This window comes from Ranitomeya variabilis, chromosome 4 (assembly GCF_051348905.1).
Source record: "Ranitomeya variabilis isolate aRanVar5 chromosome 4, aRanVar5.hap1, whole genome shotgun sequence".
Taxonomy (NCBI): Eukaryota; Metazoa; Chordata; class Amphibia; order Anura; family Dendrobatidae; genus Ranitomeya; species Ranitomeya variabilis.
In genome coordinates, this window is record NC_135235.1 from 133,990,963 (window position 1) to 134,008,234 (window position 17,272).

Consider the following 17,272-nt stretch of genomic DNA (forward strand, 5'->3'; position numbering starts at 1 on the left):
TTTTTTTGCTTAAAAAAAGAACTGAAACTAGCAAACTCTGAGCAGAATTTTCATATGTAGGCAAAATACATTCTTCCCCTCAAGGACAAGTAAGATGCACGTACAGCAGAGTTAGATCTACAGTGCTCAGCATAAATGAGTACACCCCTTTTGAAAAGTATGATTTTAATCAAAATCTAATAAAATACAAGAACAATTTCCAAAATTTTGACGAAATTGAGTTTCATACAACATTTTTTTAACCCATAACATGAACATAAGATTAAAAATATCACCACTCTTTAAAAGACGTCAGCCATAGACTTAGATTGTTTTCTCATGCCAAATCGGCATGAGAAAAAAACCCCGCAAATCTGCCCTGCCCCACTGCCAAGTGCTATCCAATAAAACATCAGGTAACACTTGGCCATGTTATACGCCAGTGTGAGCAAACCCTAAAAATCATAGAGATCATGCAAAATACTCGATGTACAGTAGTTGTTTTTGATGTGCGGTGTATTGATTTTTGCATTAACTAAGTTGAGTAAAACTAAAGATTTGTTCTTGTGTTCAGTGAGAAATTTATTAAAAATTGTATTTTTCAAGGGGGTTGCACTCATTTATGCTGAGCATTGTAAATAGATATACACACATATATACACAGTTTATTTTTTAATATTTCCTCTATATATTTATACAATTTCTTTAGCTACTCACATTATACATGGCTTGCTTTTCCCGATCCATTCTTTGTGCTGTTTGGATAAGTCCACTAATTGAATCAATACTAAAATATTCCCAATCCTTGTTTCCAGCTCCAGTTCTTAGCAGACTGTAGCGCACTGCCCCATTCAAACCGTCATCATTGTCAGTGGCATATACTTCATACACAGTAGACTTCACAGGAATTTCCTTTTAGTAAAACAACATAAATATGTATTTAGTCCAGTAGAGGGCAATGCATTATCACTTATAGCTCCAGTAATCTGGACTCAAAAAGAAAATATCTTCCAAGTTTTCTTAAAACAATCAGTACATTATTGGTAATGAGTGAGTGTACTCGTTGCTCTAGTTTTTCCGAGCACGCTTGGGTGGTCTCCGAGTATTTGTTAGTGTTCGGAGATTTAGGTTTTGTCTCCTTAGCTGAATGATTTACGGCTACTAGCCAGGCTGAGTACATGTGGGGGTTGCCTGGTTGCTAGGGAATTCCCACGTGTTCAGCCTGTCTAGCAGCTGTAAATCATTCAGCTGAGGCGATGAAAACTAAATCTCCGAGCACTTACAAATACTCGAGACCAACCGAGCGTGCTCGGGAAAACCCGAGCAACGAGTATATTCGCTCATCACTGTACATTATATCTGCAAAAATATCAAGGCATCAATGTTCAATTGCGATCATCCGACTTGATCAGTGTTACTTTGAAAGAACTTGATAGATAGATGATGTATAGATGATGATATGTTACATAAGAAAATATAAGCCTTGGTCCCAGCAGTGATGTTGGAGGTCACATCCCAATTATATCTATGAAATCACAATAGTCTCATCCACCAGTTAGGATCAGGACTTGTATGATAAAATTGAGATATAGTCTTGTCAGTTACCTCTTTTATGTGAAGAATAGTTCCATTGGGAGGTCGGATGAACACAGGTCGATTATCATTGACATCAATCACTTCCACTAGTAACATGGTGGTCCCCCATAATGGAGGTCTACCTTTATCAGTTGCTACGACTGTCAAGTTAAATCGTTCAAAAGATTGCAGAAGTCTTTTTGATGTTATCAGACCAGAGTCTTTATCAATAAGGAAGGCATCTGTGGTAAGGGAAGACAGTTACATAACATTTATCACAATACGTTAGTCATTGGTTCAGATATATTTATATTTAGCTAATTTTAAGGGAAAATATTTTGCTTTCTATGCCACTCTCACCGAATTATGAAGATATGGTGTTTAATTTACCAGGAGGGACAAGGGCAACAACTTTTAGGCACATCTATTAGGCAAAAAGTCATAAACTGGTGAAAATTTTGGCACAAATCTGCAGCTGTTGATAGAGACCTGTGATTTGTGATCTGCAGCTGTTGATAGAGACAGCTGATGAAGAGACCTGTGTAGTCTCGAAAGCTTGCAATTTGTTACCATCTTTTCAGTTAGCCATTAAAAGGTATCAACCACTGAGGACTCTCAATTCTAAACATTTTGCTGTTGATAGCAGACATTCATCAAAGCTTTTACATCAGAATTCTGTCATAAAAGCTTTGAAAAATTGCACAATGTAAGGTTGTGCTAATATGTTCCAGTTTATGGTGTTCTTATGCCATATTCACATTGCTCCAGCGGCAGCGTTCCCTGCACCACAGATTTTACTCCAGTCTATGACTGAAGTGAGATGCATGCCACTCATCACACATGCCTGGTTCATTATGAGACCTACACCTCTTAATGAATTCAGTGCATCTGACTCCAGTACGTTCCCTTCCTCAACACCGGAGTGAGAAATGCTTGTCTTGATGAATCATGAGTCAGGACATAGATTTAATCTTCTAGCTTTATGACAGTCCATGGATGAGAAGGCGAGATTTCACAAAAAGAGAGGCACAAAAAGAAAAGAAAAATAATCTCCTGATGAAGCTGTAATAAATGGTGAAACGCACATCATGGATTAGTGCTTTTGTTCCCCAAATACACGAACCACCATGACAAATGGTATATTTTTGTGTTCATCCACATTAATACATTTTTCTGTGTATTTGATTAGCCTATATTGCGATATTTACAACAAGTAGTATTTTATCGTAATATAGTGTTTTGTGGGATCTTTTCTTATAAGTTCCTGATTCTATTTTCTCGTTACATTTACTAATTCTATTAGGTTTATTACAGTTAATAAGTGAATATTTATGTGGTGCAAAGTGACTACTGGGGTTATGCTTCATGTGTCTATAGTGAAAGGATTATAAAATCCATCCCTGGTTTTTATGTAACTCATGCGTTGCAGTGACTCATTTTTGAATATCCAATAATAATTTTGGAATGGTATTCTTATGATTGGAGTCACTATGAATTTTCGATGTATTCATGCATTTTGTAAAAGAAAAAACAATGCAAGATTCAAGAGCTAAGCGAAATTTACACCAGGTAAAAAAATACTTATTAATAGTAAGGGACAGGTTTAAAACCTTTTATGCCGACTCATAAATAACACTTTTGATTACACAGACAAGTCTTTTATGTTTGTTCCTTATTCTGCAAATTATAGAGGAAATACGACAATGATTTCTCAGAAATTGTATATATCCTTTACATTGCAAAACAATAGTTGATGGAAATGTTCCGCAATGCCTTGTAGTGTTGCTTTAGAGCTCATACTCACTTGCGAGAAAAAAAAAGGTCCGTAATCTGGACCGAAAAAATTGGATGCAAACTATGCGATTGTCATGCGAGTTCAATGCAATTTTTAATCGCACCATCCGTTTTACATCCATATGCAATGCGTTTTTTTTCTCTGCAACTATTTTTTTGCAATCATTTACAGAACCATGTACAGTGTTCTATGCCACAGAATGGTAAAGTATCTGTAAAAAACAGACGGAAAAGGGATAGTCCGTATTCTGTCCATTTTCTTTCTCGCACCCATTGACTTGCATTGGCGAGTCTCGCATGCTTCGATTTTTTTTTTTCTGAGTCTGATTTCGGCTGAAAAAAAAATTGCAAATGAGATGTCACCTATTGAATAACATTGGTACGAGTGCAATCCAATTTTTTAATCGGATTGCACTCGTTCGTTTTGCTCGCAAGTGAGTATGAGAAAGAACATTACTCAGACGCAGTTTTGAGATATCAATCACTGTCTGTGGATTGCGTTATTTGTGATTCAATAATTATTAGCCTAGGGAATTTAGAAGACTCTCTATTTAAAAAATCAGAAGCATCCGCAGAAATGTACTTCGGACAGAAACTCTACCACAGCCAAAACTTTGAACTGCTTGCCCCAGTTTTCTTTGTTGATAAGGGTTAAAGGTAAATTGATTTTTTTTGGTTAACTTGGTTTCTTTGTCTCTGCTCTATAAGCCAGGAAGAAAAAGCAAAATGTATGAATTCTTACATATGTGCAGGATATTGGGTAATATACTGCGACAGTCATGGGAATTACAACACCACCAAATCTGTCTTCCTCATAAACTAAGAATCCAAACAGCAAAACTCAATCTGCTCAAGGCACTGCTGCTGAAGATGTATAGCCGTATAAAAGGCTGCATCTGCTGGCAATGAGGGGCCAGGCTCACCACAATGGTTGCAATAAGCTTCACTTGCGGCTTTGAAACATGTAGTGTATTTTACCGTTATTTTCATTTAATATAATGTATGGCAGCTATTGTGGTGAGCTTATCCACTTACTACCAGGGGCTGCAATCGATCTTTTATTCAGTTATACTGTGGGAAAAAAGTATTTAGTCCGCCACCAATTGCGCAAGTTCTCTCACTTAAAAGAGATGAGAGGTCTGTAATTGACATTATAGGCAGACCGCAAATATGAGAGTCAAAATGACAAAACAAATCCAGAAAATCACCTTGTTGTCACGGACGTGGTTTGTGGAACCACTGTGCCACGAACAGCGGAGAGCCTGAAGGGGCGTGACTAGCCGATCACCTGACTGTTCACTAGAGCCTCTGAAGGTGAGGTTAGAATTGGCTCACGATGAATGCCAGGTGCCACTCCAGGACAAGCCAACAGTCGTGCAGCAGCTGGACACAGAAGGACAGACTGGATGGAGCAGCAGGCAAAGCTTGCATCAGAGTGCGGCTGACTAAGTTCGTATCCGAGTGCAGCAGTTTGTGTCAGAGTGCAGTAGGCAGGATTTGCATCAGAATGCAGCAGGCAGGAATTACAAGCAAGATGTGCACTAGCATGCTGCAAACACCACTTGCACTGGTATGCGACCTTGCACAACATAGACTGTAAACAGGAAAGTTGCTCAGCACCTCCCCAGTGGGGAGGGAGCAATATATACATAATGTTCCACAGTCATTGGCTGGGGAGGAAATAGCAAGTGCTGACCCTTTAAGAGAGCAGGAGCGCACGTGCGTGCGCCCTCAGGACATTGCTAGAGAACCGGCTGGAAGCATGCAGAGCATGGGGAAGGGAAGAACTGTCTGCAGCATGGGTGAGTGAAGAGACACACCAAAGACCATGCCTGTCAGAGCAGGGATCCGAAATGGTGCTAACACTTGTTTGATTTGGCAAGATTTATTTTGCAAATTATGGTTGAAAATAAGTATTTGGTCATCATTAACAAAAGTTCATCTCAATATTTTGTTACATATCTTTTGTTGGCAATGACAGAGGTCAAACGTTTTCTGTAAGTCTTCACAAGGTTGGCACACACTGTTGATGGTATGTTTGCCCATTCTTCCATGCAGATCTCCGCTAGAGCAGTGATGTTTTGGGCCTGTCGCTTGGCAAATCGGACTTTCAACTCCCTCCAAGTGTTTTCTACAGGGTTGAGATCTGGAGACTGGTTTGGCCACTCCACAACCTTCATATGCTTCTTACGAAGCCACTCCTTCATTGCCCTGGTGGTGTGCATTATCATGCTGAAAGACCCATCCACGTTTTATCTTCAATGCCGTTGCTGATGGAAGGAAGATTGCACTCACAGTCTCACAATACATGGCCCCATTCATTCTTTCATGTACACGGATCAGTCGTCATGTTCGCTTTTCAGAGAAAAAGCCCCAAAGCATGATGTTTAGTGTTGAGCATTCCGATACCGCAAGTATCGGGTATCGGCCGATATTTGCGGTATCGGAATTCCGATACCGAGATCCGATACTTTTGTGATATAGGGAATCGGTATCGGGATCGATATTAATATGTAAAATAAAGAATAAAAATAAAAAATATTGATATACTCACCTCTCCGACGCAGCCTGGACCTTACCGATGTAACCGGCAGCTTCCGTTCCTAAGAATGAGCGCTTGAAAGACCTTAGATGACGTCGCGGCTTGTGATTGGTCGCGTGGCGGTCATGTGACCGCTCAAAATGTAAAAATGTAAAAATGTTATGGCTCAGGGAAGGAGGGGAGCGAAAAACGAACATGGAAAAATGGAAAATCCCAAGGTCATGAAGGGATTAAGCTAGGGGACCTGTCTGGCACTGCAGGATCGGAGTCCCTGGAGGCGTAGTGTTTTACTGATGGCAGCCTTTGTCACGGTGGTCTTAGCTCTATGCAGGTAATTCACTAGATCCCCCTGTGTGGTTCTGGGATTTTCGCTCACCATTCTTGTGATCATATTGACCCCCCAAGGTGAGATCTTGCGTGGAGCCCCAGATCGAGGGATATTATCAGTGGTCTTGTATGTCTTACATTTTCTTATTATTGCACTCACAGTTGTTTTCATCACACCAAGCTGCTTGCCTATTGCAAATTCAGTCTTCCCAGCCTGGTGCAGGGCTACAATTTTGTTTCTGGTGTCCTTCGACAGCTCTTTGGTCTTCACCATAGTAGAGTTTGGAGTCAGACTGTTTGAGGTTGTGGACAGGTGTCTTTTATACTCATAACAAGTTCAAATAGGTGCCATTACTACAGGTAATGAGTGGAGGACAGAGGAGCTTCTTAAAGAAGTTACAGGTCTGTGAGAGCCAGAAATCTTGCATGTTTTTAGGTGACCAAATACTTATTTTCCACCATAATTTGCAAAATGAATCATGCCAAATCAGACAAGGTGATTTTCTGGAGTTGTTTTCTCATTTTGGCACTCACAGTTGTGGTCTACCTATGATGTCATTTACAGGCCTCTCTCATCGTTTTAAGTGGGAGAACTTGCACAATTGGTGGCTGACTAAATATTTTTTATTCCACTGTACAACTTCAGCTGCAGCACCTTGAGTAGATTGATTATGTGATTCTTGGTTTCTCATGGTCTTTATTGTTCCATACAGATCTGCTGGCATCAGCAGCTACTTGCTAAATATTTTCAGTTGTGTATGCAACACAACTCTACTGATTGAGTTGTTCACCTGCAGCACAGTTCTTTCTAAATGTATATTGGTTAATACCCTATGTGCATGGATGTTTGTTTTTTTGTTTATTAATACCTCTTAAAGGGAATCTGTCAGAAGGATCAACCCTCCAAATCCGTCTATATTGGCATGCAGGTTATAGGAAGCTGAATAAAATGATACCTTGATATCTGCAATCCAATGTTTTATGCCATGTTTTATTGTAGGCAAATGAGCTGTTCAGTACTATTGGCCAGACACTGATTTGAATGAGAATCTGCCTCCTGAGCTTGTTTTAAATAAAAGGCGGGATTACCAGTGTGATTTATAATGGCCGCTCTCTGATCTCCTGATCTCACTGAAGAGCTGTGTGTGATTATACCTGGCACATCTGTAGATTCCTCTCAGCTTCCATCTCACAGGCAGACAGGATTGCAATATTGGTGCAGAGCTGTGAGAGCTGCAGCAAGTGTGTTTGTAAAGAGACAAAGTTCAGTTCTACAGTTCTGTGATAGTTACATGTTTTACACTGGTAACACCTTATTTTGTATATAATAAGTTCTTAACAGATCATTTACATATTAAGAAAAACATGGATTTCCCTGGAATGAGAAATCAGATCACAGATATCAAGGTATCATTTTATTAAACTTTCTATTACCTACATGTCAATGTAGATGGCTTAGAAGGGTTTATCCTACTGACAAATTCCCATTAAACTAGCAGTCTTTACTTGTTCATTTATTTTTTTACATTTTCATAGCATTAGCATACACACCAGAACCAGGGCCTTCCAAATTGTATGTCACCACACCATTGTCTCCCTCGTCCAAGTCTGTGGCTGACATAGTGATTACAGATGTGCCTCCTGGTTCATTCTCATACACACTAGTGCTGAACTGACTTTTGGTGAACTGAGGTCTGCAGTCATTAACATCCAGCACAGTGATAAGAACCTAATAAAAAAAAACAAGAAGCATGAAACAAAATGTGATTAGTCATGCATCTTGGATATGTAAAATAAAATTCACAATATTATGGTAAATAACAGCACTAACACAATGTAACCTAAAGAATTACTGAAGTGGAAAATAGGTTTTCCAAGTATCTCACACCTGGTCCATGAAAAATGCATAGCATAAATTATTTTTACAGTCCCCCTAAATGAGTTCAACCCACAATTTAGAATAGGACATCTCTGTATTTATCAGGTGGACCATTGCTAAAGAATATAAATATAGCAAACATTAGCATCTAAATAGGCATTTAAAAGGTAAAACCCAGTAAAAACATTTTTGGTATACTTTAGATATTTTCTGATAAGTCTATTAAGACCCTCTTAAAGAATTTTTAGCATCTTAAAGGGAACCTGTCACCCCCCCAGGTGTTTATAATTAAAAGAGCCACCTTGTGCTGCACTAATGCTGCATTCTGACAAGGTGGCTCTCTTAGTTCGGGTCCCTGGCACTGCTCCAATAATCGCTTATGATGTTTGTCCCTTTTACCGTGAAATTGCCAGGGGGCAGGTCTTTCCCCCTAATCCAGACGCCTCGCAGCCATCACTCATGGCCTCTGCGCGCCGGGCGCCACCTGCTCTGCCTTCATTAGCGTCCCCGGCGCTTGCACTGTAAGTTCGAAGGGCAACGCAACTGCGCATGCCCGAAAAAAAAAATAACTGCACAGGCGCCAGGGACGCTAATGAAGGCAGAGCAGGTGGCGCCCGGCGTGCAGAGGCCATGAGTGACGGATGTGAGGCGTCTAGATTAGGGGGAAAGACCTGCCTCCCTGGCGATTTCATGGTATGAGGGACAAATTTCAAAAACGATTATTGCAGCAGTGCCAGGAACAAGAACTAAAAGAGCCACCTTGTCAGAATGCAGCATTAGTGCAGCACAAGGTGGCTCTTTTAGTTACAAACGCCTGGGGGGGGTGACAGGTTCCCTTTAATATTTTTTCATTATCATATTATATGGCACTGCGTACTTACAATTGCTCATTTTGCTTTCCTACAGAGCAAATTATTCTCCTTTCTCTGCTCTATATACAAATAGGAAGTCTCTTGTCCCTGCATTTATCTTTCCCATCTTCAACTCCTGAACCAGCCGCTCATTCGTCCCCCCAGCCAGGGACTTTTGCATTGCTGATGCATAACTGATACAGGAAAAATTGACCTCCTCTTTTTAAATAGAGCTTAGAAGGATATAGCTAGTCAGTTTTTAATCACGTGATGCCATAGACCTAATTAAAACTCGAGAATTAGCTGGGCAGACTGTCAAAAAAGCAATTTCAGTAAACAGTGCCATATAATATGATGATTGCACTATGTTAAGAGGATAAACATTTTCATGGCAGTGCATCTTTAAGTCTCAGAGGAGAGCAGCACTTGAATGAGCGCTTTTGTCTCTCAATTTTAGCACTCAGACCCAAACTATTTAAACTTCTGACGTGTTTACATGTCATATCAAGGTCTTCTAAAAGTGCAGTTTCACTTAGAAGGCTCTTTTGAAACTCCTTTGGCATTACTCTGAGATTTCTATAACTGAAAATTTGGGTGTAATTTGACCAATACTTTTTTCAGGTCTCCTTTATATTGTGCCAAAAGGTTTAAGTACTGAATAAAGCCAATTCGTATAGGAAATTATTAATGGCTCTATTGTGATCTTATTTAGTTTTTGCTGGACTTCTCCTTTTACACCACTGTGCAAAAGTTTTAGGCAGGTGTGGAAAAATGCTACAAAGTAAGAATGTGTTAAAAAATCAAAGTGCTAATATTTTTCTTTTTATCAATGAACAAAATGCAAAGTGATTGAACAAAAGAGAAATCTAAATCAAATTAATACTTGATGAGATCCCCCTTTACCGTCTGTGAGCAGCTGACCACAGACTAAAGATTATTGGACCAATGGACATAGAGCAGAGTCCACGGCTCTAAGGGATGCAGACTTTTTTCCAGAGCATTGGTTACATCGAGCTCATTGTTGTGTTTATTTAGAGTTTTGATTGCTCATTTAAGTGCACTAATTTCAACTTGAAAGTGTTTAGCGTCAGGAATAAATGTTTCCATTCAGTGATGGTAAGCAGAGCAAGAAGAGCAGGCTCCATCTTATGCATACATAAGGCCAAACACAAGATTGGTAATCAGGTAAAGCAATCATTCCATTACTCTCATTAGTGTCCCAGGGGCCTCAAGTCATTTTTGCTCCTGCCACTAGTCCCATTATGTGGATGGCGATAGTAGACCCAGTGGAGCCGTCGCCTCCTGGAGTCTCACATGCAGTCCCAGGTGATGGTCTCGGCATCAGGAAAATACCTCTACCAATGTAAAGTTAGCTTTGGGGATAAGTGTTTCCTGAGGGCCAGGTTCATTTCTAGTGGTGGGGTGGGGAGGAGGCTGTGGGTATTTAAGACACTGATGAGGGAATGGGGGGTTGGTGCTGGCTGGAGTTGGATACATATGCTACAGTCATGAAATCCATTGTCTCGAGGAGCATGGACTGTGACTACAGACTATACTGGCAGGAATTACAAAATATGTGGGCCAACCAAAAGTTGAGAGACAGTGGGTATCGCCTGGTACAGGAACAGTGGAATTACCGGCCCCCGGGGCTAAGATCTTGTGGACTGGGGGGCATTGTATTGTGGCCATCTATCCAGAATTGCTGTAAGACCATAGACATAAGGAATAAAAAATAATTCCACTGTTAACTTGCTTAGGTGATTATTACAACCCACAGTCTCAGATCTTCACACCTTTAAAACATCAATAATTCTTTTGGGCACACTTGTGCAGAGTCAGGGATTTTATAGGATTATATTCAGGACTACGAGAAACGAATTATATCAACAAGTGGCAATGATCCTCGCTTTCATATAAAGGTTGAAACACAGTCATTAACTGAAAAAACAGCTGCTTGGAAGGATGGTATTTCAAGAAATGAACATGAAGCTCTTTTGAAGAAGCACCAACAAATGTGTAACATTGAGGGCTGTGGATGCAGTGTTTGCCCAAAGAAATCAGTTCAGTACAAGAAGACGCATCATGCATACTTCCCTTTAAAATCGGATAATGTCCATCAGTGACATTACATCAAAACTGGCAGCAACCAGTGGAATCTAGCTACATCCTTATATTGATGGAGAAGTTCCAGTACTAGTGGTCATCATGGAAGAATTGTGTCCCAAAAAATCTTAGTGACTCCACTATTTATGAGAACATAAGAACTGAGATGCAGTTGCTCTGGACTGATTAGTCATAATTTGAAATATTTGGCTGTAACAGAAGGCAGTCTATTCACTGAAGGGCTGGAGAGTGGTACAATAATGAGTGTCTGTAGGCAGCAGTGAAGCATGGTGGAGCTTCCTTGCAAGATTGTGGCTGCATTTCATCAAATGGAGTGGAGAATGTAGTCAGGATTAATGATGTGCTCGTGTTAAAAAGTCGAAGCAGAAACCTATCCATCATACAATACCATCAGGGAAATGTCTGAATGGCTCCAAATGTATTCTACACCAGGGTCACGACCTCAAACATACAGTTAATGTCATTAGGAACTGTCTATAGTGTAAAAAAAACAGTCTTGGAAGTGATTATATGGTCCTAACAAAGCCTGGCCCCTGGTCTGATCATTGGCATTTGTTTTTTTCACTTGATAACGACATCAATACAGTGTTCATCCAACTGGATCCAATATCTCCTGGAGGGTTTATCCAGCAGCCATGGGGCAACTGCAGCTGTTTTTCTTCTGCCTACGTAGGAATTGGGCCTGTCACAACTCCATCAGGTGCATGGAACCAGCACTCTCCTACTCTCCCCTCCATAGGGTTTCACCCTACTGTGCGCTCGGTTTCCTAATCCTACATTTATTGATTTCAGCATCATGGAATCTCTTGTGGATTGCTTGAAGAGACAGAAGGATTTGTACATATGTGAATAGTTTGCCAAAATGCTTGGGACAACCTCCCTGCAGAGTTTTTGAAAAAAAACAAATAAGTGCATGAAGGGTACATAGATGAATTGATGATGTTGGAAAGCATATAAATTTGGTATAGATTTCTCTTTTGTCCACCAACTTTTCATTTTTGCTAAATAATAATAATTATAAATAATAATAATAATAATAATAATAATATCTACTATATTAAGACCTCTATTTTTTAAAGCATTCTTACTTTGCAACATTTTTTCCACACATGCCTAAAATCTTTGCATAGTACTGTACATCTTAAGCTAGATATAACAATCTGATAACTGAAGGAATTATCTAAATGATCAAAATCATTGAAACCCATCATGTTTGTGAAGTCACCTGCACAGAGTTCTCGCGGCGGTTGCTTGCGATATCCCCAGGATTATCTCTGGCAATGGCAGTGAGAGTATAATGATCCTTCTTTTCTCTGTCCAATGGAGATAAGATGTATATATCCCCCTGTTATACAAAATAATTTAATGTTTGTATTAATATCTAAACCACATTCATAAATTAAATTAAATGAAGCAGGTTATAAACTGAAGGCGTAGCTTAATGTTGTATGTTTGGATTTTGTAACAGATGTGTAGCTTGAATATCCTGGGCTCCAGCGTACGTTTTTCCTAGATCCCACATTCTACCATTGTAACTAATACTTTATACTGTCTAGCATTACTATATCATGTGATCACCTACTTAAGGACCAAGCTACTTTGTAGGTTAATGAACGGGCCTCATTTTTTAAATCTGACCAGTGTCACTTTATGAGGTGATAACTCTGCAACGCTTCAACGTATCCCACTGATTCTGAGACTGTTTTCTTGTGACATATTATAATTCATGATAATGGTAAGATTTGTTTGATATGACCTGCGTTTATTTCTGAAAATTCCAGAAATTCGCTGAAAATTTGGAAGATCTAATTTTTTTTAATTCTTATGCCCTCAAACTAAACCAGAGAGTTATGTCACACAAAATAGTTAATAACCAACATTTACCACATGTCTACTTTATATCAGCACAATTTTTCAAACAGAATTTTTTGCTAGATACTTAGAAGACTTAAAAGTTGATCAGCAATTTCTCATCTTTTCAGCAAAATTTACATAACCATTTTTTTAAGAGACCACATCACATTTGAAGTAACTTTGGGGATCTATATCACAGAAAATACCCAAAAAAGACACCAAACTGTACCCCTCAACGTCCTAGAAACAGTTGTTTATGGAGTTACTAGCAGAAGGACCCCCCATGCCATCTTTATATGAAGGGCTAATACATAGCAGTCCCAAAATCTTGAATTCATTTTTGTGAGTTTTCCCATAGATCAGAACAGTCTGTCATATAGTTACATTGTACAGTTGAAAAAAGACACATATCTATGTAGTTCAAATGAAGGATGGTAAATAATAAAGGGAAGGGGTATAGGTAAAACCATAATGCATGAGCCAAAAGCCCCAGAAGGGCAAATCTTTCCCTCTTAACTATCATCTGGATCAACATTCAAAACAAGAATTTTATATATTTGCATACGTTTTTAGGTTATTTTTTTAACCCCTTAATGATTCCAGATACGCATTAAAATGGTGACCGCTGAGGGGCCTTATTCTCTTTTCGCCATTTTAAAACGATGGTCTGGAATAAGGGTGTAATAGTACTCCCCACAGTCCAAAAATCCCTGGGGTTGAGCTGAGATCCTGGAGAATGCGCTCAGGGCTGGATATTCCAGTCCCCAATCACGTGATCGCCGTTATTCAATGAATAAAGGCAATCAAATAAAAAAAGTGTGTCCACTATAAAAATCATCTCTCATCTCTTCTGACAAGATATACATGTCAGAGGAGAGAGAACTGATGCCCCCAAGCTCCCCAGTAACTCAGACATCCCCGGGTCATGGTCATTCTACTCTGTCCCGTGGCCCTCGCTTCCTTTTCCTGAAAAAAAAGGTGGGTGCATGCGCCTGCTAAGATCTGCCACCTAGCTCCTGGCAACAGTAGGAATGTTTCCTATTGGTTCCTTTCGATCACTGTGATAGACCATAATACGCAGTGATCAAAAGCCAATAATTAGTAAATCATTACCCCTGTGTCATCCCCTTAGTAAGTTTAATTTAGGGTTAGGCAAAGGGCTGGGGTTGGGCTGAAGGTTAGGATTGAGATTGAGGCTAGAGTTTTTTCAAAAGTAAAAAAAAAGTGATGACAATATGATGACTAAGTTGAGCGCAAGTGCTCGCTACTTGAGTTGAGGGTGCTCGGGTATGCACTAAGTATCGCGTGACATATACGGGGAATCCTCACATGTTTTTTGGCTTTCAAACAGCAGTGAAACATGCGGGGTGAGGACTTGAGCATGTCACTCGAGCACCCGCAGTACTCTATGTATACACGAGCACCTGATGCAAACTTGAGTTGTGAGCACTTGAGATCAAAACTAATGACAACATATTTAATATGGCAAACTAATGTTATCAAATCCTGTGAAGTATCTGTGGGTTCCCCATTAAACCCTTGAATAAAATCCTTGAAGGGTGTAGTTTCCAAAACGGGGTCAGTTGTGGAGGGTTTCTGCTGTTTAGGCACCTAAAGGGCCCTGCAAATGTGACATGTCGCCCGCTATCTTTTTCAGCCAAATTGCGTTCCAAAATTCAAATATTGCTCCTTCTGCTCCAACCCCTGTTGTTTGACCAAGTAGAACTATTTGAAAAAATGTAGAGCATAGCTGCGCTCGTGAGAAAGTGGGTAACAAAGAGTGGGGTCCACTTTTTTGGTGTTATCTCTTGCAAAAGTGAGAAATATGGGGTTAAAGCAAAATTTTTGTATATAAAAAATGCTCAATATGATGACCTAATGTTATCAAATTCTGTGTTGTACATGTGGGTTCAAAATGCTTGCTATTTCCTTGGATAAAATCCATGAGGGGTTTAGTTTCCAAAATGGGGTCAGTTGTGGGGGATTTCTGCTGTTTAGGCACCATGTCTGCAAAAGGGACATGGTGTTTGCCATCTTTCAGCCACATTTGTGTTCCAAAATTCTAATATTGCTTTGGCTGTTTATCCAAAGAGAACTTTTTGACTACATGTGAAGTATAGTCGCGCTCATAAGAAAGTGGATAACAAACATAGGAGTCCACTTTTTCATGTTACGGCTTGCAAAAGTGAGAAATTTGGAACTAAAGCAAGATTTTAGAAATAAAAAAACAAGTTCATAACCATTTAGAAAAAACAATATTAATGTTTTAACTCAGAAATTAATATTTTGTGGAATAACCCTGATTTTTAATCACAGCTTTCATGCGTCTTGGCATGCTTTCCTCCAGTCGTTCACACTGCTTTTGGGTGACCTTATGCCACTCCTGGTACAAATATTTAAGCAGTTCTTTGATGGCTTGTGACTAAATAATTGTAATTCTTTTAATCTTTCGTTATAAATAAGATCCTACATGCCCCTTATCAGTTTTTGTGGCTCTTCTTCGCATCTTTCATAATTCCAGGGAATAATGCCATTACAATTATCCACACTGAACCTCATCTGACAAGCAGATGACTAAAAACAAAAATTTAACAACTGACACATTATAAGTGACTTCCACCGGTTGGTGCCTGTGCCCAACACTATTCAGGGTAAGGGCATCTGGGAATTTTGCTCCTTCAGCACAATGTAATGTCATAAACGGTTAAGAATACAAAAACAGATCATGTTTTAGACTCCACATTCCTCATAAACTCCAAGATAAAGAAACCTAGCGGCCCCACACCGTCATTCATGAAATCTCTTATGAGCTTTTTATGTACAGATTAGTCATATATTCACTCTCTCTTTTAGATTTGACTTGGCAATTTTGAAGAAAACATTTACAAGTACACTTATATGAAGATTTTATGAACCAATAATTAGCAGTTAATTGACATCTATTAGTCATTTCAGAAAAGAACCGTAAATGTACTAATGGCTAATCTCTGCTAGAGAGCTCATCCTAATTGAAAAACCTAAATGTTATATTTATAAAAGTTTGAGATCAACCTCATTCTGAGCAGTGCTCTGCCCACCACCGTACAAATGAGAGATGAGTATTCTCTTTAATTTATGAGTTTGACAATTTATATTAGAAGCACTTCTTCACTTACGCCTACATACAACAGGCTGAAACATATTCCCATATACATGCTAATTTATGTCTAAAGACTGGCATAGCAGGTCAGCAGTACACTACTACACTAGACTGAGGAAGAGGTATTGTTTGATATGTTCTTCCATCGCTTTTCCAAATACCAGCAAAAAAAATATATATATATTTTTTAATATACCATGTAAGGTACCTGATATCACTGTCCTGATAAATTACTCTGTAACATTTAGGGCCATCACACTGACAAACCTCAATTTCTCGACAAAGCATTTCCCAAACTAAAAGGATTTTAGAACTTTCAAAGTGGACATGTTCTAAAACCGGAGGATTTCTAAAGACTGGACTCACAGGTCACTCTCCATTGAAATGAATGACAGTAATGGCGACTGGCAATTGATTCAAAATAAAACTCTTGGGAAACTTTCATGTATAGATTTAAACGCAATGCAGAATGTAAGAGATTTAGAGATACAGCAAGTACCAGACAGAAGTTCGGTCTGCTACATTTATTGACTTAATATGCTTAACATTTGTGGCTTGCTTAGTATCACTATGGAGGGCGTGTTGCACAAACAGCACCTGTAAAGTTGGCGTTCACTATATATATGTAGATCCTCTTATACATATTGACATAATTTTAAGCATGTGAAGCAATTACCGTTGTAGGATTTATCCCAAACTTTCCATCTCCATCAACAAGGCTGTACTCAATGAGAGCAAAGCGCCCAGAGTCCGCATCTGTTGCTTTAATCTTAAGAACTGTTGAACCAAGCAGAATGTCCTCGAATACTTGTTTCTAGAAAGAGAGGATATTTAATATACTGTGTAGAAGGAAGTCATACTAATCAGAGCTGAAATAAAAGAAAGTCTTTCAACTGTAAAACACAAAATACCAACCCTAGTCTCACCCACATATAAGATATTTCTTTTAATAAGCATTTTGTATTTTTGAGATGTCAACCAGTGATTTCATTCTTAGAAAATAATAAACTTCCAGATATCAACCTTGTAGTTTACATATTAGGAAAATATGTTCAACCTAACCTATAAAGTAAATTTTGCCTATTAGGGCAACCTCCTCTATATATAAAAAAAATTATGAACATCAGTGACACAATTCCCTTTGGCTCTTCAGAGTATATGAAACAGATAATAATATTGTTCAAACCTTTTATTACTTAATATCTAAT

The 17,272-nt window shown here is 39.0% G+C and overlaps 1 protein-coding gene across 1 annotated transcript in view; it reads right to left on the reverse strand.

The window, feature by feature from the left end:
* CDH23 (cadherin related 23) overlaps positions 1 to 17,272 on the reverse strand; it is a 1,745,895-nt gene that overhangs the window by 57,577 nt on the left and 1,671,046 nt on the right. Inside the window, exons 6-10 of the mRNA XM_077259281.1 lie at positions 16,741 to 16,878; positions 12,297 to 12,416; positions 7,769 to 7,946; positions 1,585 to 1,796; positions 697 to 891 (exon numbers count right to left, since the gene is read on the reverse strand). Of these exons, the coding sequence (XP_077115396.1) occupies positions 697 to 891; positions 1,585 to 1,796; positions 7,769 to 7,946; positions 12,297 to 12,416; positions 16,741 to 16,878 (843 nt within the window). The remainder of the gene's footprint in view (positions 1 to 696; positions 892 to 1,584; positions 1,797 to 7,768; positions 7,947 to 12,296; positions 12,417 to 16,740; positions 16,879 to 17,272) is intronic.